The sequence below is a fragment of the Ochotona curzoniae genome, unplaced genomic scaffold (genome assembly GCF_017591425.1).
Source record: "Ochotona curzoniae isolate NIBS_2020 unplaced genomic scaffold, NIBS_Ocur_1.0 patch260, whole genome shotgun sequence".
In the NCBI taxonomy this organism is placed as follows: domain Eukaryota; kingdom Metazoa; phylum Chordata; class Mammalia; order Lagomorpha; family Ochotonidae; genus Ochotona; species Ochotona curzoniae.
In genome coordinates this window covers 154,423-170,094 of record NW_024466818.1, presented here as the reverse complement: position 1 = coordinate 170,094, position 15,672 = coordinate 154,423, and the positions used below count along the sequence as shown (strand labels likewise).

At 60.4% G+C, this 15,672-nt stretch overlaps 1 protein-coding gene and 1 non-coding gene across 5 annotated transcripts; one reads left to right on the top strand and one right to left on the bottom strand.

Moving 5' to 3' along the window:
* Nucleotides 1-2,188: 2,188 nt before the first annotated feature.
* On the top strand, nt 2,189-2,275 carry TRNASTOP-UCA. Its single transcript has one exon. It is a non-coding gene; the product is annotated as a tRNA-Sec (tRNA).
* Nucleotides 2,276-5,080: 2,805 nt separating this feature from the next.
* On the bottom strand, nt 5,081-9,909 carry LOC121166900 (protein fosB). Of its 4 annotated transcripts, none has more exons than XM_040996232.1 (5): nt 9,262-9,909; nt 6,970-7,287; nt 6,702-6,809; nt 5,630-5,796; nt 5,081-5,500 (listed from the first exon to the last, which is right to left on the bottom strand). In XM_040996232.1, the coding sequence occupies exons 1-5, from the start codon at nt 9,385-9,387 to the stop codon at nt 5,335-5,337; spliced, it is 885 nt and encodes a 294-aa protein (XP_040852166.1). In that variant the 5' UTR covers nt 9,388-9,909; the 3' UTR covers nt 5,081-5,334. The 4 variants fall into 4 exon arrangements, with proteins under 4 accessions (XP_040852166.1, XP_040852167.1, XP_040852164.1 ...); XM_040996233.1 differs by having other exon boundaries at nt 5,641-5,796; XM_040996230.1 differs by having other exon boundaries at nt 5,081-5,796.
* Between the last annotated feature and the right edge of the window lie 5,763 nt (nt 9,910-15,672).

Genomic DNA, 15,672 nt, shown 5'->3' with positions numbered 1-15,672 from the left:
GGAAGATCTTCTGTCCGCTGAGTCACTGCCCAGGTGGCCACCACAGCCAGAGCTGAGCTGATCCGAAGCCAGGAGCCAGGAACCTCTTCGAGGTCTCTCACATGGGTTCAGGGTCCCAAGGCTTTGGGCTGTCCTCCTCTGCTTTCCGAGGCCCCTAGCAGGGAGCTGGATGGGAAGCTGAGCAGCCAGGACATGAACTGGTGCCCATATGGCATCCCGAGTGTGCAAGGCGAGGACTTTAGCCACCAAGTTACTGTGCTTGGCCTGTCTGCCAAGATTATGAAGTGGTTGTGGAGAGCTCGCTGGGAGACCGCTCCACTCCAGGGCGAGGGCAGCCCTGCCATAGCTGTGCTCAAGGCAGGCCTCACTACGATTTCTTGCTCCACCTGCTGTGTGGCCATCTCCAAGCCTGAGACCCCTAAATGTGCCGGGCCCTACAATATATTTTTCAAAGAACTGTTACTCCTTGAAAGGATGCCGTGTTTTTTTTTTTTTTTTAATTTTGAAATTATTTTGACAATCTTTACATAGCTGATTAGGGCACAAAGGGTCAAGGGCTACAGGAAAGTGTGTAAGACCATTGTTTCCACGTTATTATTGTTGTTATTTTTTTCTGTATCTGGGGTAAGGGGAAAGAAAAAGGGAGAAGCCCCACCCAGCCTCCCACCCCGGAAGCTGTACTGAGCACCAGTAATCAACAAAAAACACAGAAATATGTACAGTTACAATGTTTGTTAGTGAATGCTCTGGCCTCACAGCCTGGAGACTGCAGGGCGGGAGTGGCTGAACCCCCAGGTCTCCCCATCTGGACTAGATTTTACGCTGTACGGCCTTGCGGCCTGGGCCGACCTCAGCGCGGCGTCCATCTCCTCTGGAGAGGTCAGTGGAGCCTGTCCCAGCACACAGCTGGGGAGACTGAGACCTGCAGAACAAGGACTCACCCCACCCACACAGGTGGACACCTGTTAAGTGTTCTTGGGTTCTTGGGTGCCAGGTGGTGGGGTGGCAGGGGGTGGGTTACAGGATCCACCCACGAGAACTGCAGGATCCGTGAATCTGTGGAGTGGAGTGCTCAGAATGGCATGTGGCAGGCCAGGTGATGGCGGGCTCAGGGGATAGGGTGACAGGCTTGCTATTTTAGACCTGGAATTGATAGCCAAGCAGAGGCTGAAGCCCAAGGAGTCAGGGAGCTACGGAGACAGGGCACTGAGCCCGTAGGAGGCTGCCACACACCCACCCTCTAGCTAGAGCCTCGAAGCACCTGCATCCTGGGAGCCAGCTGCAGGAGGGTGAGGCACCAAGGCAGAGAGAGACAGAGGGTTTGCACTCACTGGTCACCTTCCAAAATTGTCACTAAGTAGCTGAGGCTGGGCCTTAGAAGCAACAGGGACCCAAGCCCCGAGGCCCATCGACCTCTGCTTCCCAGGAAGCTGCAGTCCGATAAGCAGCTGGGGGCTTCGAGCCTGGACCCCCCTGAACCCCTTTAATGCGGCGGGGGTCTTCCAGAGGGGATGCCAAAGTTCTCCCCAGGGAATCGCCTGTTTTACAGGAACAGCTCTGGTCGTTAAGAGCTGATTGCTCCGGGCGCGTGGGCTGGAGGGCGTCCGATTTTCTGATTACAAAAACCCAGATGTGGCCAGCGAGGGTCCAAGTTGCAGGCCTGCCCTCCTGGACGTGGGACTAACACGCGTGGACGTGCCCGAGGTCCCTGCAGTTCTACGGAAGAAGCAGCAGGTGCCGCTGCAGCCCCATCGCCAGACGGGCATCGTCAGACTGCAAGAATCCAGACTTGTTCCTGGAAGCGCCTTCTGAAAGCCGAATGAGGAAGCCTTTCCTACTATTTAGAAAAAAAAACAAAAAAACAAACAAAAAAAACCCTGACTTTTTTCTTTTTGGAAAAAAAAAAAGTGTGGAGGGGACTCCTGGCCCTTTAATGAACAGCCAACTTTCAGAGCGCTGCTTCCCAGAATGCGCGGCGCTATGTAAATGAGACTGTTTCTAGAATAAGGATAATTCAGACTGTATCCAGAAAACAGAGCGATTCGAAATGGCATGCGTGGTGGTGCAAAAAGGACAGAATTGATCAATGTAAAACTGGCTTGATCAAGTCATAATCTAGTAAGATGCCATCACCCTAAAAGGGCCGGATTTCAGAGCTTTATATAGCGCCGCGGGCAGCTTGTCACTCGCCCGGATGATCCTCAGTGGTCTGGGGTGCAGGCTTCAAACCTGTAGCTGTCTAGCGACAGAGTGGTTCAATTCCACCTTTCGGGCGCTGAGGCCACCTTTTTCCCATAGTTTTGCAATGTTTGTAAACCCCGCATGGGCTTAGGGCACACTTCTGCACCCTGCGTCCCCAGGGACCCCTGCTCCGTGTGCACCTGGGGCTTGGCAAAGACCCCTGCAGGTCCCTGTTTCTGTCTAGCCTCCGCATGGGACCCTGCTTTTATTTGTGTTTTCTTTTGATTAGCGATTTGTGCAGGGAAAGTGCGAGCCTCCACGAAGACCAGGGGAGGCATTGGCTCAGGGAACAGCGGACATGCTCCAGGCCAGGGTCAGGGGTCCGGGAACAGCCCCTACCTCCTCTGCACAGGACCTGCGGTGTCTACCCCTGCCAGCCCCTTGTTGACATCCAGTCCCCGCTCCCAGGCTCCCAGCCCCTCCCGTGCACACAGACCCAATGCCCCCTCCTCTAGGAAGTCCACAGGCTCCTATGCCGAGTCAGATTCAGCTGCTGTGCCCTATCCCCGCTCCAGTCAGCCCTGACCTAGGAAGACGGGCCTGCTTCCAGTCCAGCTCCCTGTTAATTTGTGTTCTGGGAGTCCTTGGGTCCCTGCTACCCACTTGGGGTTCTGTCACCCCGATGGGGTTCCCAAGTGCTGGCTTTGTCCTGGCTGCTGCAGAATTTTTTTTTTTTTTTTGGACGAGGGGAATAGACGTAATGAACGAGTTCATAGAAGACTTCTTTCTCAAAGGGAAAATCAGAAGATAAAACTTTTAGAAACGCTTAGGGAAGTGCTGCGCGTTCTGTACTTTGTAGTTCCAACCCTCTCTTCACTCCTGACTAGACCTAGTCCAGTGCACGTTCATGTACCCACCATGCAGGTGGGCAAGGCACAACGGCACCGGTCTTCAGGGTATGCTGTGGCGCGGGGGGGCACATGCCTGCAAGTGGTGACAGTCCGAAGACAGCTGCCACCCCGCCATCCATCCTGCCTTTGTGCTGGTCCAGCCCCTTCTCTGGCTCCATCGGACATCCCGGTCACTACAAGGTTTCTGACCCCTCAGGGGACTTTGTCCCAGGAAGCTCCCACAAAAAGAGCTTGTGGAAGTCCACCCGAGAGTCTAGCTTGCTTCTGTCCCGCAGCAGGCTGATTCACCTGGAGGTGTGTGTGTTGAGGCTTGGGGGGGGGTCTCCCCAGCCCCCTAACTTCTCTACCTCCTGCTGAAAAGCCAGCATCCTTAGTGAAGAGGCGTTGTGACCCAGCAGGTGTGTTTTTCAGAGCTTTTTTTTTTTATTGGCGACAGTGCAAAACCAAGTGGGGGAGGGAAGCGGCCCAGCCCCTCCAGGGTCAGGTGCAAAATACAAAAAAAAAAAAAAAAAGAAAGAAAGATAGAAAAAAAAACAAAGGAAATCACGAACACAGCAGGGCATCGCCGAGGCCTGGGGAGTCCATGAACTGTGGTCAGCAGGGCAGCCCCACCCACAGTCACACACTTGCTCACACCCAGTACTGTCCAGGGTACAAGTCGTGGAAACACACAGCCCCGTGCCCCGGCTCCAGACAGGCGGAGGATGAGGGACGCTCAGAGTGGCAGGAAAAAAAAACAAAACAAAACACGCAAGAGGCGGAGATGCTTGGGGACAGACAGGCTGCGGCTACTTCCCCAAGCGGCCCCACACTCTGCATGCCGGATGGGGGACCCCAGCTGGGCTTGCCGCAGGGTTCACACTCACACACTCACACACACACACACACACACACACACACATATATAATATACTTATTTATACATAATAGATATAAGTGCCTTTCGGAGACCAGGGACGGGATAAATAGCTAAGGACGGGCCTGGGGGACTCAAGGCCAATGCCGGCGACGGACGGACGGACGCGGCGGGTGGAATGTTTCCCATGCAACTTGGAGGACGGTGGCGGTGGCGGCCAGGGAGGGCACCCACAGAGGGTTAAAAAATAAGACATCTGCCTCCGGGTTGACCCTCACGAGAGTTAGAAGGAACGGAGGAACCCGCCAGGGAACCCAGTGGCCCCTACGGGGTGGGCACAGGAGCCTCAGCCCCAAAGGCATGCGGGGTGCCACGGGCTTCCTAGGCTGGGGGTGGGTGTGGGCGTGGCAGCCTTAAAGGAAGAGGGGAAGGCCAGGGCGGCCAGGGCACTGAGAGTCCTGGGCAGACAGACACCCACTCCCAATGAGGGAGGGGAGGCTGCAGGGAGTGGGGGATGCTGCCCCTGGCTCCCTGCGCAAAATCACGCCGTGCATTTCACAGTATCAAGGCCAGGCTCACCCGCGGGGCCCCTGCTGCTGTTACCAGAGACCCAACAAGGCAGTGTGGGTGGCGGGGGCAGGGGGTCCTGGGGCGGGGCACCCGCACAGCCCGGTCCCAGCCAAGCTGGGTGTTGTTCTGGGAGACAAGGATGGGGATGGGGCAGCCGGGAAGGCAGTTCACATTTTAAACTAAGTCTGGGGAGGGGGCAGAGCCTCAGCAGTGTCCCCCTTGGGGGGTCAGGGGCCGCCTAAGAGGATCAAAACCCCTGCCCCTGGAAATGTGGGATAAATAAAGCTGGGGTCTGGGAGGGGAGGGGGCGCTAGGCCAAACCGGTTTGGTTGCTCCCATGAAGGGTACAAGTGGAGAGGCTGGGAAAAGGAGGGGGTAGGTGGGGGTGGGTCAAGGCCTTGTTGGACAGCTCTGGAAAAGCCCCTAGTCCACCCACCCCACTGCCCACTGCACAGCACACACAAGCCAACCCCCAGCCTCACACAGGCTGTGTGCCCCACCTCCCACAACCCCACCACCTGCTCACGCAGCCACAGCGATGGGTGGGAACCAGCGGTAGGGGGCCACACAAGGCACCCCACAACCATCCACACCCTCCCCAGTCCCTGTCCCCAGAGTCACCGGCTCTCAGGTCAAGTCCTGTGTGCAAGCACGTGCAGCCATCAGAGGCAGCACAGTCAATAGGGCGGTCCTCCGGGGTGGGCGACTGCGGCCAAGGGTCCAGCTGGCCATGCCCCCAGCACATCTCCCCTCCCAACTCTTTCTGTCTTCTTCCAAGTCCCTCTGCCTGGCGGGTTTGCTTTGTGTCTAAAGAGTTCACAGAGCGAGCAGGGAGGGCGAGCCGAGGGGGTCGCAAGGCTGGTCGCTGCCGCTGGGGCGATGGGCGCCGGCGAACGCGGAGACCTCCGGGCAGGTGAGAACAAACGAGGAAGTGTACGAAGGGGGAACAACGGGGAAGGGGTCGCCGAGGACGTGAACTTCACTGTGTGTAAAGAGAGAAGCCGTCAGGTTGGGGGGCGCGTCCTGGCCGGTCTCGAAGGGCAGGGGCGGTGGTGGCGGGGGCGGCAGCAGCCAGCTGTAACCATCTTCCTTAGCGGGCGCTGGCCCCGGCCCGTCTCTCACCTCCGCCAGCGGGCCCGGCCCGGGCCCCTCATCGAAGGGGATCTTGCAGCCCGGTTTGTGGGCCACCAGCACAAACTCCAGGCGCTCTTTCTCCTTTTGGAGCTCGGCGATCTCTGACTCCAGTTCTGCCTTTTCTTCCTCCAGCTGATCCGTCTCCTGAGACCCCCAGGGGGGTGGTCAGCAGCAGCGCAGCAGCGGCGCACCACGCAGGGGCAGGGCGGAAGGGGGAGGGAGGGAGGGAGGGGACAAAGCCAGTGAGTGACTGTACAAGTAGGGTTCTCATCCCCCTCCCCAGCGCTGCCCAGGGACCAGGAACAGAGCCTCGCCCCACCCAGGCCCCCGTGGAGCGGGGCAGGTGGGAGAGAAGTCCCCCACTCTGCAGCACACTGCGGGCCATGGGACAAGGCTTCCATGGAGCCTGACTTCGCAGCCCTACAGCAGGCCCTGGGGTCCCTGGAAATCCGGTGTGCAGGGAGCACTGCCAGGTTTGTGCAGTGAATGACCAACTGCCCCGTGGCATTTCACACGCTTTCAGCAACTTCCTTCTAATGCTGTCCGCAGCCCCCACACACCGCTCTCTCCCAGAACAGGGAAGAGGAGAAGCTGCCAGTTTCTTCAAGGAATACTAAGTCCTCACCCCCAATATTGCCACGTAAGGGGGTCTCCCACAGGAGTGCCAGGCTAGGGGTGGGGGCATCACCCCTTAAGACTGCTAGAACATGGCAGCAGCTGGGGCAGACCCTCCTGGATGGTATAGGGAGCAATGAGAGGAAGAGATGGGAGAAGTAACGGGAAGCTCCTCTTGGGGAGCCCAGCCCAGGCATCGTCTCAGGATATGGCAAAGGCTGGCAATGCCAAGCCCTGGGTCATCACTGGTGGGGAGGGGCGAACAGGAGCCGACACAGACGTGTGGCCCATCTGAGTGTGTGGCCAGCGCCACCTAGGGCAGCTGCACCTGCAACAGGTCCAAGAAGGGGCAGGGTGGGGGCGAATGGACAGAGATGGGGAGACAGCCCCCTGCAGCAGCAGCACCCTCAGCCCAGCCCAGGGCCCAGCCTCACCGCTTGCAGCCGGTCAGTCAGCTCCCTCCGACGGTTCCGGCACTTGGCAGCCGCCAGCTTGTTCCGCTCCCTGCGAACCCTTCGTTTCTCCTCTTCCTCGGGAGTGAGCTGAGTGGGAGGGAAAGAGGCTTGAGCATGCTGAGAAGCCCATGCCCGCCCCTCTAGCCCCTCAGGCCTGTGCCACCTGCAGCTAGAGCCAGGGGGTGTGACTGCCCCTGCTTCTGCCCCTGCCCACCTCCCAGGCCAACTTCCCAGGTGCCTCACTCACCGTCTCTTCTCGGGGTCTCCTGGGCCGAGCTCGGGTTGGCCGAGTAGGCCCGGGACCACTGGTCCCACTGGTTGAAGGGCCACCGCCACCACTGGTTCCACCGCTGCTGTAGCCACTCAGACCCGGCGTGGAGTAGCTGGTGCCCGGCAGGTCGTAGGGGTCGACAGCTGGGGGCTGCGAGGCCAGGGGCTGGCCCTGAGACTGGGCCATGGACGAGATGAGGGTGGGCTGGACGAGCCACTGGAGGTCCTGGCTGGTGGTGATGGCTGTGACCGTGGGCACGAACGAACCAGGCATGTCCCCGAGGCCGGCGCACTCCTACGGGGTGACACAGCCACACACGGGCGTAGACACACAAACAAAGACACCAACACACACCCGCCCGCCGTTGCACATCACACACACACACACACACCGGCCTGGTGAGCCAGCTCAGGGCCCAGTGGGCTTGCATGCGTGTGTCACCGGCTCCCAGCCACGACACCCGCCCTTCCACTATGCCGTGACGCAGTGGTTAATGAGAAAATTTCTGCTCAACTGGCTTCTATCTCCTCCTCCTCCGGCTTCGGGGGAAAAAGGTTGCCCGGTTCCAGCCGGTGGTGATTCACACCCGGGTTTGGTGACTCTTAGGTGTGTGTGTGTGTGTGGAGGGAGGATGGCGAGGAGGCCGGACAGGGGCGGGTGACAGAACACCGCTCTGGGGGGGAGGAGGGGGACGAGCCACAGTCACACACAGCAGCCACAACACCCCACCCCCACCCCGGAGGCACCGGGAGGAGGGGGTAGAGGCCTTAGGCCCCAGGCACACGCACGCACACACACACACCTGCTCCGGCGAGGTCCCCTGCAGGTGCAGAGGGTGGGGGTCACAGTGTCAGAAGACCCCCGACTCCACCCCCTCCAAGGACAGGGCCCAGTAGTTTGAAAACGTTTCAAGTAACTGCCTCTCCCCTGAGTGAGGCTGATAAGGGACAGTGGAAGGTGGATGCACGGAGAGGGGACAGAGACGCCCTAGCTCGTTCAGGCTGTGCACGAGGGGCGACGGCCGGGGGTCCGGGACCCCAGGACCGAGGAACGTCCATCTTTCCACACGCCGGAACCGCGCGGCCGCCAGCCCGGCGCCGCTCTTAAATACGCTCGCGGGGGGCGTGGCGAGGGAAGGGCTGGCGCGCTGGCCAATCAGCGTCCTGGGAACGCAGAGGGGCGGGGCCCCGGGCCACCTGGCTGGCTGGCCCCGCCCCTGCGGCTCTTCCCGCCGGCGTCCCTCCCGCCCCCCGCAGCCCCGGTTGGCTAGCTTCCGCCCGACCTCGGGGCGCTCCCGGGACACCGGGGCGGAAGGAACCCCGGCGGAGTGTCCGGGTATGCCCCGGAACGGCCACCTCGGGTTCCCCCGCAAACAACAACAACAACAACACCGCAGCACGCGAGCAGACGCTCCGCTAGGCTGCTCTCCACAGCCGGGAGACCGAGTCCGCGCAAACCCCGCGGGGTCGCGGAGAGCTGCTCGTGGCGCTCGTGGAGTCCGGGAGACCGGGCTCGGGCGGCCGCCAACCGGGCACCGGGAGAACCCGGCGCGTTCCGGGGGCGGCCAGGCGGAGGATGGGAACAGCGGGCCCCCGGCACAGAGGAAGAGAACGCTGATTGGCCGCAGCCCGCGTCGCGCCGACCAATCGGAAGGCCGGGCTGCCCCCTCCCTTAGCAACGTGGCCCGGCGTTCCAAAATAGAACGCGCTCAGGACGTCAGGGGCGGGGCGGGCGAAGGGGGCGTCGCGCGCCGTGCGTGCCCCGCGTCAGACGGAGGATTCCAGCACGTCAGCCGTTACGCACGGGTTCCCCGCCATCACCGCCCTCCCCGTTACGTCTCGGCGCAGGGAGGCGGAGGCCGGGCGGACCCGGGTTCGAGGCCCGCCTTCCCGCGGGGTGCCGGAGAGCGCCCCGGCCGCCGGAGCCGCCGATCGCAGGGCAAGAAAGAAAGGACAGGATGCTCCTGGAAGCTTCTGCAGGATTTCTGTTCCCCGCACGCACACACACACACACACACACACCTGCCTCCCCTGCCAGGCTCCGGGCTTGGAAGGTTGGCGGGGAGGCGCCCCGTCCTGCCTCCACCTCAAAGCTCTCAGCGGCGGGGAGCGCGCCCCGGGCCGCCCGCTCCTGACTTCTTTGCAGTTTTGCAAAAGTGCGACCGCTAGTCTTGTTCTCACTCGAGGGGTGTACCCCGCTTGGCTGTCGCCAGCCTGCTCCTCCTCCCCACCCCGCACCCCAAATTTGACAAAGTAGTCTGGAACTGACCTGGGAGGCGGCGGCGGTGGACGGGCTGCCGAAGGAGTCCACCGAAGACAGGTACTGGGACTCGGCGGAGGGCGAGGAGCTGCAGCGGGAGCCGGAGTCGTAGTCTCCGGGGAAAGCTTGAAACATTTCCCTGGGCACAGGGGGGCCCCTGTGACCACGCTGAGGTCGCCGGGAAGCCAAGGCTCTGGCCGGGTGGGGGGCTAGCTCGCTGCGAGTCCGGGGGCGCAGGGGGCTGCACGGGGGCCGCGCCCGTCCGCCGATCGGTCCGGAGCCACGAGCCAAGCAGAGTGGCCGGACAGTCCTCCTCTGGGCGGCGGGGGGGACGCGAGGTGCCCCCTCCGGGCTGCAGGTCCAGAAGCGCCGGAAGGTTGCTGTCCCCCGCCCCCGGCTGGGGAAGAGTCCGTGCGTCCAGGCGGTGGAAGGTCCACGCGGGGCGGTGGAAGGTCCACGCGGGGCGTGGAGTGTCTGAAGAAAGTCAGTCGGTGCTCCGAAAGAACGAGGAAGAAATGTCGAGAAGAATCCTTCGCCAAACTTTCTCCGCGAGAATAACAATCACAACAACAACAAAGCGGAAAAACAAAATAAAAACCAAAACTCAGGCCAGTCTCGCCGGCGCCCGTCCCTCTGCAAGCAGCCCGTCCGAGGTGTCCGTCCCGCGTGTCCCCGCCGCGGCTGTGGCGCTCAGTCTTATGAATGAACCCCAGAAGCGCCAGCCTTATTTATACTCCGGCGGACCCGCCCCCCTGCTGACGTCACGTCCCCGGCGCGCCACAAACTCCCCCAAATTCTCCTCGGTTCTCGGCCGGACCCCGCCATGCCGGGGGAGGGGTCCGTGCCGACCACCGACTGGACCCCCGTGGGACCCTCGGGATGCCGGGGGGCGGCGGGGGGCGGCGGGCTCAGGCGCGCGGCGGGAGGGGATCCCGACCCCGCCCCCCGGAGTTCCTGTGACGCAATTAGCCATATAAGGAGCTCGGCCGGCGCGGCCGAGTGTTTGTTTGGTATCCTAGCAATGACGTCAGAGGGAATCCCTCGCTCGCTTGCTCTCGCCTGCGGAACGCGCTGCGCCTGCGCACTGCCGGGCGCCGGGGACGCACGGGTGCCGGGACTGACCCGGGCACGGGTGAGAAGATCGGGGGCAACCCGGGGCCCGGGAAGCGCCCCCCGCGGACGGCGTGCGCCCCCAGCCCTGCCGCGCACCCTGTGCCGGGCAGGGAGAGCGCCGTCCTCCGTGTGAGCCTGGCTCCGGGCGCGCTCGGACGGGCTGTCCTGTTCCAGGGGTGCAGCGCCGGGCTGGGGCCTGCGACCCCCTCCTCGCACGCGCCCAGCTTCTCCCCCTGGCTCGCCGTGCCAGCTCGCCCAGCGTTTTCCTGGAGTTTCAGCTTTCCCTCTCCTTGCAAAAAGAGGGAATGTGGGGACTTGGAGGGGCCGCGGAGTGCATGGGAGCCCGAGGGGAGCCAAGCGTCCTCCCTGTAGGTCATGCCTGCCGCCTCTTTCCAAATTTACAACCCAGAGACAGGGATGTGCGCGTGTGTGTGATGGGGGAATTAATAATACTAATAGTCGATGCTATGTGTTTCCCGTTCACCAAGTCCCTCTATATGTGGAGGGGTATAGGTAAGCCCCGCACACCCACCCCCGGTGTCCCCAGGGCACTGTTTTTATTTTTTACTTCATTTTGTTTTTATAGATTTTATTTATTTTTATTGGAAAGGCAGAGTTACAGAAAGACAAAGATCTTCCATCTGCTAGCTCACTCCACAAATGGCCACTATGGCCACAGCTGAGTTGATGTGATCCAAAGCTGGGAGCCAGGAGCCTCTTCCAGGTTCCAAGTCTTTGGGCCGTCCTGGACTGCTTTCCCAGGCCACAGGCAGGGAGCTGGATGGGAAGTGGGGCAGCCAGAACACAAACCAGCGCCCATATGGGATCCCAGTGTTTGCAAGTGGAGGATTAGTCAGATGAGCCATTTCGTTGCCACCTGCCTCCTGCCACTCTCCGACTTCAGAGTTGAGCTCTAAGTCGAGGTTCTGTGTGTCAGAGCTGGGACTTGGATACTTCTCACTCCACAGCCCCCCAGTTCTTAACCACTCCCCACCCACGTTACCCAGGGTGCCAGCAGCTGCCTCTGAAATCCAGGGTTTCCTAGGATCCAACCTGGCCCAGCTCCAGAGCCAGGGAGGGCCGAGCTGAGGGTCGCCAAGTGGCTCTGACACTGAGCAGTGAGTGGCAGTAGTGACCTGAGTCCCAGGAGCATCGTGACTCCCCACCCTGACCACTGGGAAGGGACCAGGAGACGGAGGCTGGAGGGATACGGGGTGAGCAGGGACAGCTAGGAGACAGGCACCCTTACACAGGCCCAGCCTCAAGTCTACCCCCGCCCCCGTGGCCCTCACGCCCCCTCTGTCTGCTCCCAGTCAGGAGGAAGGGACAAGGACTGGGAGATGACACAGCAACCACCAGCAGTGACTCGGTCCCAGGATCAGACAGGGAGTGACCCTCAGCACGCCGTCCCACACAGGCCCCTCAGTGCCCCTGGCACAGAGCAGGGGAGACCCTCCGGCACCTGCCTGGCCTGCCCAGTGCATCCTCAGCACCTCCGGCCACAGAACCGCCAGCACAGACTCAGCCCACGTGGCCACAGGCGACACTCAGACACTCGCTTACCCACAGCAGTGACCTGTGTGGCCACACGAAAATAGCCTTGCAGACCCACACCTGTACTCAGCCATGCACCACCACCCATCCCAGGCCAGGCTGGGATGGACCTCAAAGTGCACAGGGGACCCCTGGGCTGCTGCAGTGATGAGCAGGTAGGTATTCTCTCTCTCTCTCTCTCTCTTTCTCTCTCTCTCTCTCTCTCTCACACACACACACACACACACACACACACACACACAGCTCTTACAGAGCACCATGGTCACCTTTTCACAGGACAGCGACCAGAGTCAGTTCTGCCCAGCACTTTCACTTGCTTCATTCTCAATTTGGGGATAAGAACTTTCTTTTTAAGAGCCCTTAGGGCCGATGCACGATGTAGTAAGCTCATCTTCCACTCACAAAGTTGGCATCCCACATGGGCACTGGTTCAAGTCCCAGCTGCTCCTGGGAAAGCAGCAAAAGATGGTCCAAGTGCTTAGGCCTCTGCACCCACATGGGAGGCCCAGGAGAAGCACCTGGCCCTTGGGTCAGATGGGCTCAGCTCTGGCTATTGGAGCTATTTGAGACACTGGTGAATGGATCTCTCCTCTCTGTCTTTCAAATAAAAGTAAAAGTGAATCTTAAAAGAAAACAAATAAAAAAAATGTTAGGGCCAGCTCCATGGTGTAGTAGGTTAAGCCTCTGCCAGCAGAACCAGCATCCCATATGGGTGCGGATTTGTGTCCAATTCAGCTCCCTGCTAATGTGCCTGGGAAAATAGCCAAGGATGGCCCAAGTGCACAGGGCGGAGACCCAGAAGAAGCTCCTGGCTCCTGGTTTTAGACAAGCCCAGCTCCAGCTGTTGTGGCCATTTGGGGAATGAACCAAAGATGTAAGACCTCTTTCCGTCTCTCTTCTCTCTCTGTAAATCTGTCTTTCAGATAAAATAAACCCATTGCTTTAAAAAGTAAAAAATCAGATTTATTTGTTTATTTAAAATGATTACAAAGAGAGAGATTTTCTATGCACTGGTTCACTCCCCAAGTGGACACAGTGTCTGGAGCTGGGCCCAGCCAAAGTCAGGAGCCAGGAGCCTTTTCTGGGCCCCATGTGGGTGCAGGGCCCCAAGGCTTTGGGCCGTCCTTGACTGCTTTCCCAGGCCACAGGCAGGGAGCTAGATGGGAAGTGGAGCAGCTGGGACTCGAACCAGCACTGCAGGTGACAGCTTTATATGCTGCACCCAAGTGCCAGTCCCCAAGAACCCTTATTTCACAGAGGTGGAACCCGAACCCGAGGGGGGAAGTTGGTCAGCCAAGGCCACACCGCAAGTGGAGTGGCAGGGCTGGGAGCTGGTTCCGCTGCGACATGCATGTCTGTTGGCCGGTGTGGACGTAGGCTGGGCAGGCGTGTGCGAGGGTCCAGGCAGGCTGGGCCCTGTGAGCTGGGGTGGGTCCAAGGCAGGCCTGGGCATGTGTCTGTCCTCCCCTCAGCCAAAACCCCTGCTACCTTGTTCCTCAGTTTCCTTGGCTGCCAGGCTAGGAGCTGGCACAGCGGGAGGAAGGCAGGTGTGTATCGTCCTGCTGAGTCCAGGTGACCTCTGGCAGGTCACGCCAGGCTGTTAGGGTGTCATTACCTGCTTAACGGAAACCAGCATTGAGCAATGAGTGACACTGACCGGCCGGGCCACTTAGGGCAATCCTGGAGGCCTTCCAGAGGGGGTGTTCCTGGAGTTTCATGGTAGCGGAGTGACCCAGATTGTGGAACTCTTAGCTGGGCCTAGCTGGTATCCCTGTTATCTCCATTCCAGCTTCTCACCAGGGCCGGTGAGGGCTGGCATGACTGCTGGAGCTGGTGACCTCCACCTTGGCTCCATCTCCCGTCCCCGCTGCAAATGCCTGGTGTCTCTTTCACCTGTTTTCAGGCCTCGGCATGAGCCTGCTCTTTGGCCCCCATGCTTTTCTCCAGGGTTTAGCCCTATATCCCCTCCTCCAGAAAGTCCTCCAGGTTCCGACCAGTGTCCTTACCCAGGAGTCTCCTTGACCAGCTCTGCTACTAGACACAGAGTCGCCTCTTCCTCACCTGGGCCTTGAGTCCCATGAGGGCTGGACTGAGGCTGTCCTGGTCACTGCTGTGTCCCCAGCATGCTTCCAGGCACACAGTAGGTGCTTAAATATCTCCTTAATGAAGTCAGAGAGCTTAGAATTGGATTCGTTGCCTCCCTCTCCCTAAATACTGGCAATAGCCCTGCGCTGGGGCTGCAGGTCTGCCCAGGGCCAGAGCACACTTGCCACAAACTTGTATGTAGCAGAATGCTGGGATACTAGTCCCGGCTTCCTGCTAGTCCTGGGGTGGCAGGGGGGGGCAGGTGACAGCTCCAGTTTTGGGGTCCCTGCCACACACATGTGGGGATATGGATGGAGTTTCAGGCTCCTTTCGTGGGTCTGGTCCAGCCCTGGCTGTTGTGGGTATTCTGAAACGTGAACCCACCCGTGGAAGCCGCCCTAACTCTCTTCTCCCTTTCACACGAAAGAAATAAATCATTCATGGCAATGTCCGCGTTGGTAGTGACGGTGAGTGTTGCCGCCGCCATTCATCAGCTAAGCAAACCGAGTCCTGGAGCCCTGCCCGCCCTGCAGGCTGCTGTGGGGTGCAGGAGCGGGGTTTCCCCACGCTGGGGTCCCCAGTGTACATGTGACAACAAAGAGAGGTCACAGCTGTCCCATGGGTTACCGCTGCCGTCTTGTAACTTCGTGATTCCCTGCGCAAACACGCGGCCCCCAGCCCAGCCCCGCTGGCGCTCTCCACAAGCCGCAGCCTCCTGTCACAGGCACACGTGCTTCCTCCTCCGCGGTGGCTGCCCCATGGGTCTCCCTTCCCCCAAGCTCCCCTTCCTGCTGGGGCCTGGCCTGCCGCCGGGTGGTCGCCAGCTGAAGCCCGTCCTGTCCTGAGTCAGGCCCTGTGCCACCAGCCAGGGTGGGTGGGGAGATGCCTGTGGGGTCACGGTCACAGTGGGCCATGTGCCTGCCCCAGTGGCTGAATCAGTGAATCAGAGCCGCCGGGGGTGCCCTGGGCGGGTGATGTCAGCGGCCAGGTATGCGCCGGGGTTTCTCCGGGGTGACTCAAGCACCCGGCCCTGCAGTCACCCCCGGGCCTGTGTCCAGGACGGGCGGCCTCGGACGCTGCCCCGCCTCCCCCTGCACGCCCTTTCTCTGCAGCCCTGAGCAGTGGGAACCACAGGCTGTGTCTAGAGGGACAGACCCACAGAGGCCCATCCTGCCTTCTGCTACAACCGTCATGCATTCATTCAATCAGCCATTCCAACATTTCTGCTCCAGGTTCCCCATTCTAGGCCTTAGGGACGGGGGTGTGGGGGGGGTCCCATGTTCTCAGACTTTCCCACCAGCCACCAGCAACCAGGGCTTTGGGGCTGGCCGTTCCTCTTCCAAGCAGCCCTCACCCAGCCCCAGCTTCTTCCAACTTCAGCCCCTACACCGGCTCTTGGAAGAAGTCCTTCTTGGGTCTGATTTTATTTATTTATTTATTTATTTTTATTGGCAGGCCAGATCTACAGAGAGGAAGATCTTTCACCTGTTGATTTACTTCCCAAGTGGCTGCAATGGCAAGAGTCAAGCTGATCTGAAACCAGGAGCCAGGAGCTTCCTCCAGGTCTCCTACACGGGGTGGGTGCAGGGTCCCAAGGCTTTGGGCCGTCCTCGACTGCTTTCCCAGGCCACAAGCAGGGAGCTGGATGGGAAGCAGGATTAGAACCGG